At 24.9% G+C, this 6,092-nt stretch overlaps 1 protein-coding gene across 1 annotated transcript; it reads left to right on the top strand.

Annotated features, from left to right (window-relative positions):
- Nucleotides 1-4,703: 4,703 nt before the first annotated feature.
- On the top strand, nucleotides 4,704-6,092 carry LOC107494328 (uncharacterized). The gene is made up of 2 exons (XM_016115386.1): nucleotides 4,704-5,187; nucleotides 5,314-6,092. The coding sequence occupies exons 1-2, from the start codon at nucleotides 4,704-4,706 to the stop codon at nucleotides 6,090-6,092; spliced, it is 1,263 nt and encodes a 420-aa protein (XP_015970872.1).

Below are 6,092 nucleotides of genomic sequence, written 5' to 3'. Positions count from 1 at the left end.
TTAAAGATGGATTAAGATTTGTTTAGTTTGGACAATATTTTTATTTTTTACTTAATCTAATTATCTAATTATTTTTTATTATTTATAATTTAATTTTGAGAACTATATATCATTGAATATATAGTATTATATTTCATTTTATTTTTATTATTGACATTGTGCTGGTGTTTTTAAATAATGTAGAGTTGGTGTGTCTTTTTTTTGTATGGATGATCACAAATCTGACCCTCAGATTTGTTGTTTTAGATTTTTTTAAAAGAAAAATTGTGTTTTGAAAAATTTTTAAAATTTTTTTGAAACATGTAAATCGAACCCTCCGATTTGAAAAATTTTGATTTTTTTTTGTTTTTTTATTCAAAACTTACCCTCGATTTTCTATCCCTACCCAAAACTGAGGCTCAGTTTTCTATTCTATCCAAAATCTGACCCTCAGTTTTCTACCCCTACCCAAAGTTGAGTCTTCGATTTGTAGTTTCTAATTTAAAAAAAAAATAATTATCTCCATATCCATAAAAAATACACCAACTCTCCATAACTATGCATAACACACCTCTCTAATCTATTATCAAAAAAATTAGCCTTAGACTGGTACCGATCATTATTATTATTATTGAAACATACCATAAAGTTATAGTTAAGTTTAAATTTTTAATTTAATTTTCGGTGTTGAATTTTAAACAACTGAAATTACTAATGTTATGTTTGTTTGAGAGGAAAATGAAACGAAAGAAAAGGAAGGAAAGAAAATGGGAAGAAAAATGATTATTTTTCATTGTTTGGTTGAGAAAGAAAACTAAAGGAGAAAGAAAGTAGATGAAAAAAACTGATGGAGCCTACCAATTCTTTTTCTCTCCAACATTAGAAAGAAAATGGAGAGAAAACTAATGTTTCTCTCTCTACTTCCAATACTACCCCTTCACTTTTTCAATATCTCTCTACTTAATATACTAAAACTGGATTTTCCCCCAACTACTAAAGGTGACGTGTCGATCTCTCATGCCTCCGTTTTTCCTCCAAAACGAAAAAAAAATATTCTAAATTATTTTATTGTAATTATATTATAATTAATACTAAATGAATAATATATAATAATACTAATTTGGCAACATATCTTCATTATAATTATATCAAATTAATATTTAATGCACTATTAAACTACTTATCAATTATCAATTAAAAATACTTTTAATAATTTTAATGATAATAATAATATCAATAATAGTAATAATAATAATAAAAAATCTTTGTTACCCATTCACGTATATCAAATAATTTTTTTAAATTATTTTATAAAAAATATCTTTAATATAATTATATTGTAATTAATATTTAATGAATAATATATAATTATACTAATTTAGAAACATATTTTCATTATAATTGTATCAAATCAAAATTTAATGCATTATTAAAAAATTACCTTAATAATAGATAATTTACATATTTATTTTTGTTTTACTAAAGTCTATATATAGTGTTTTCCTGTAGTACATGAATCTAAATTTGAGAGTCAATTCATAATTTTATATTTAGTATTTTTTTACTACTTCATAGAATAAGAATGTATTCTTCATTTTTTATTAAAGTTGATCCTTTTAAGGTAAAATTTATAATTTTTTATAATATTTTTTTATATACTCATTCTATTATATTATTCTTTTGATAATTTTTTATTTGTTGTTACTCTAAGTTATTCTTATCGTCTAATGTTCTAGTTCGATTGTCTTTTACTACAATCATTTACAATGCATCACATTTATGAAATACCTCATCGAGTTATCTTCACTGATTCGGGTTCCAACTACATGGATGTAAGTGTTCAAAGAAGAGGCAATAGTCTCTACTTTATCGAAGGAGGTAAGCGTTCAGTTTTGCTAAATTCATGACAAATTCAGATATGCAATTTCAACGATTGGTAATATATTTAAATTTTCTTAGTTTAAGCTGTTCATTATTAGAATAATTTTTTAACATATTTTGATTTTTTTCAGAAATTATCAGCTTTCTTTTGCATGCATGCAATGCCATTAAAGGGAATAAGAGTTAGTTTGGTTTCTCGGTGTGGCAATTCTATACCTTACCGCATTGCATGGATAGCGGATGATGAAGCTTATCTAACAAGAGGATGGTCTGATTTTGCACGAATTCTAAATATTGAAACTTACGATGTTATTTCAGTTGGTTGTCGTTACAAAAATGATTCTATACTATACGTGACTAAGGACTAGAATAGGTTCAATATTGTTTAGGTAATTTGGTTTTACTATTAGTATTTGATTAAATTATAATTATAGAATTTTAAATTATTGCTTCAATTTATATATTATGATTATTTTTTGTGGATGTGCTATTTTTAAATAATTTAATAAAATAAAGTAGTGTCAGATATTATTAAGTTTATTTTTATCTTTTATTTCTTTATTTGTATTTTCATTATATTTGACAAAAAAATGAACCTACACATATATTAAATCGTTGACCTAAAGACAATTTATTTGTCAATAAAAAAAAGATTTTATTTATAATTGGAATAAAATTTATTCGCCAATAATCGGTGGATAAAATTGAAATTACATCCGTGTCATATAATTATAATTGATTAATTGGTATAAAATGAAATTATACCCGTGCTATGAGTAATAATCTAAATAATTATATTTTAACAAAATATAATTTGAAATAATTTATAAACAATTATCTTAACAAAAATAATTATTTAATAATTGATTTAAAAATCAATGCAAAAAATAATTATTAATAATAGTATTATTAACTGGGTAAATAATATAATTTTAAATTATTACTTGAAATATAAATAATGTATGAAAATCTATTGAGTAAATCAATGATTTTGCACCTTAATAATTTGACAATTATTACTCAATTAACCAGTTAATTGAATTAGTAATAACAATTTCCAATTTCAAATTTTGTATAATAAGTAGTTATTAAAAACTGGGTAATAACGATTTACACGAGAAAATCATTGATAAATTCAATTAACCATATAGAAGATAATATACTAACAGTTTTAATATATTATTTATGGCAAGCGAAATTATTTCCTCAGATTTTCTATTAAAATTGAAATTAGTAATAGTTTAAAAAAAGGTTTATTAATAAAATTACTAATAGCCACATTTTTATACACAAGATATATGTTTTCTATATATTATTTAAAAAATATAATGAAACATGAATAATGAATGAGTATGTTATTTCTTCGACTAGCTAATTAATGCAAAATTGAGTAGCCTTTTTTATTCGATTGAGGTCATATTTTGTTTGGTAAAAGTTTTAATCACCTTAATTAAATCCTGTCTTTGTGCCTTAACCTATACAAGTAGTAATATGTTACATATTATTTAGTATATCTAAGTAGTTATTTCTCATAGTGGAGATGTAAAAAATCATATTAAGGTTTATTGCCAAATAATTAGTGGATGAGTAATAGTAGATTATATTATTTTGGGAAAGTATTTTCATTATAATTATATCAAATTAATATTTAATTATGATAAAATATGTTAATTATAATTATATCTTAGAATTATAATAATTACGATATTTATGTTATATATTTTAATCATTTATGTACGTAAATAATTAGAAATCAATCAAATCAAATTATCACGGTAAATAATATGTCGTATATTATTACGGGAAATAATCCGTAGATAAAATTGAAATTACACCCGTATCATATAATTATAATTGATTAATTGGTATAAAATAAAATTATACCCGTGTCATGAGTAATAATCTAAATAATTATATCTTAACAAAATATAATTTAAAATAATTTATAAACAATTATCTTAACAAAAATAATTATTTAATAATTGATTTAAAAATCAATGCAAAAAATAATTATTAATAATAGTATTATTAACTGGATAAATAATATAATTTCAAATTATTACTTAAAATATAAATAATATATGGAAATCAATTGAGTAAATAAATAATTTTGCACCTTAATAATTTGACAATTATTACTCAATTAACCAGTTAATTGAATTAGTAATAACAATTTCCAATTTCAAATTTTATATATTAAGTAATTATTAAAAACTGGATAATAACGATTTACACGGGAAAATCATTGATAAATTCAATTAACCATAAAGAAGATAATATACTAACAGTTTTAGTATATTATTTATGACCAGGAAAATTATTTTCTCAAATTAAATTTTATATAATTATAGTAAGTCTCTATAATTAAAGCAATATAAAACTGCTTCATATATAGCAATAATATTATACATATTTATATATCTCTTCTTTTATCTTTTTTTAAAATATTGACATATAATTAATTAGAAAATATATAATATTAAACCGTTTTGTTATGTATATATATAAATTTATATAATAATCCGTATAATTTATACGTATGGCATAATACATATGTCAAAAAAAAGATTCCATAATTTTTGAAAATTATTGTTTTGTTATATGAAATTGAAATTGAAATTAAATAATTTCTATTTATATAATTTTTTTCTATTAGTATCAAGTATTTCCATTAAAAATTCATATCGTTTGTAATTAGTGTATATATATAAGTCGTAATAGTCAATTGTTTCAATTATTTTGACGTTAATGCTCTTGTGATTGAACTAAGTGGGTATTTAGAAAGGCTAACTAATGAGCAGAAATTTGCATACGATCAAATAATTGGTGCTGTTAGCGGTAATATGGGTGGACTTTTCTTCTTATACGGTCAAGGTGGTATTGGAAAAACATTCTTATGGTCAACTATATCATGTTCAATTAGGTCTAAAGGAGGTATAGTTTTAAATGTCGTTTCGAGTGGGATTGCTACACTTTTGTTGCCTAATGAAAGAACTGCACATTCAAGGTTTAAAATTCCTTTGGCCATAAATGAGGATTCTTTGTGTAGCATTAAACAGGAAAGTCCTCTTGCAAGGTTAATATCCAAGGCCAAATTAATCACATGGGATGAAGCTCCAATGATAAGTAAGTATTATTACGAAACTTTAGACAAATGCCTCAGAGACATCTTAAGGTGCTCAGATTCGTATAATGCTCATTTGCCATTTAAAGGTAAAGTTGTTGTTCTTGGAGGAGATTTTAGACAAATTTTACCTGTGATTCCCAGAGGCTCAAGGCAAGATATAATTCAGTCTTCTATTAATTCTTCATATTTGTGGCATAACGGTAAGGTTTTGAAGCTTACAAAAAACATGAGATTGTCACTAGGTGAAAACAACAACATACAAGAACTCAGAAATTTTGCAGAATAGCTACTCAAAATTGGTGATGGTTTGGCTGGTGATACAACAGATGGTGAATCGATTGTTCATATACCATCTGACATTTTGATTAAGAACTCTGAGACAGCTTTGGATGACCTCATTGATTTTGTGTATCCAGATATGTTATCCAATTTATCCATTGAAAATTATTTTAAGGATAGAGCAATTCTTGCACCAACTTTGGATTGTGTCACTGATGTCAACAACAAGATGACTGCAGGGTTACCTGGACAAGAAAGAGTCTACTTAAGTTCAGACTCTGTGTGTGCTGAAGAGAGAAATATGGATTTTGAGTTAGATGCTTTCTCGCCGAAGATTCTAAATGGAATAAATTGTTCAGGTCTACCACCACACAAGTTGGTTCTGAAGGTTGGTGCTCCTATTATGTTTCTGCGGAATATAGACCAAACTAATAGTTTGTGCAATGGAACGAGGATGCAAGTTAGAAGAATGGGAAATCATGTGATAGAATGCAAGACTTTAACTGGTAACAAAGCTGGAAGTATTATTCTTATCCCAAGACTGAATCTAATTTCAAATAGTGAAACATTGCCGGTCAGGTTTCAAAGAAGACAATTCCCAATTATCATGTCATTTGCAATGACAATAAATAAGTCACAGGGACAAACTCTATCGAAAGTTGAAATTTACCTTCCAATGCCAATTTTCACCCATGGTCAATTGTATGTTGCGTTATCAAGGGTAACGAGTAAAGATGGTCTGCGAGTGCTATTGCAAGATCATGGACACTTGGAAGATAACTGCACGATGAATGTGGTATATAGAGAAGTTTTTGAGAGCCTATAA

Source organism: Arachis duranensis, chromosome 6, assembly GCF_000817695.3.
Source record: "Arachis duranensis cultivar V14167 chromosome 6, aradu.V14167.gnm2.J7QH, whole genome shotgun sequence".
Lineage (NCBI taxonomy): Eukaryota > Viridiplantae > Streptophyta > Magnoliopsida > Fabales > Fabaceae > Arachis > Arachis duranensis.
Note: the sequence above shows the minus strand (reverse complement) of the source record. Positions and strands in the feature narration are given on the sequence as shown.

What these genes read in the sequence shown, in the direction of transcription:
- LOC107494328 (XM_016115386.1), top strand. Translation starts at nt 4,704, where the DNA reads ATGGGTGGACTTTTCTTCTTATACGGTCAAGGTGGTATTGGAAAAACA. An exon ending in TTCATATTTGTGGCATAACG is followed by an intron (nt 5,188 to 5,313) that starts GTAAGGTTTTGA and finishes GTGATACAACAG; the next exon opens with ATGGTGAATCGATTGTTCAT.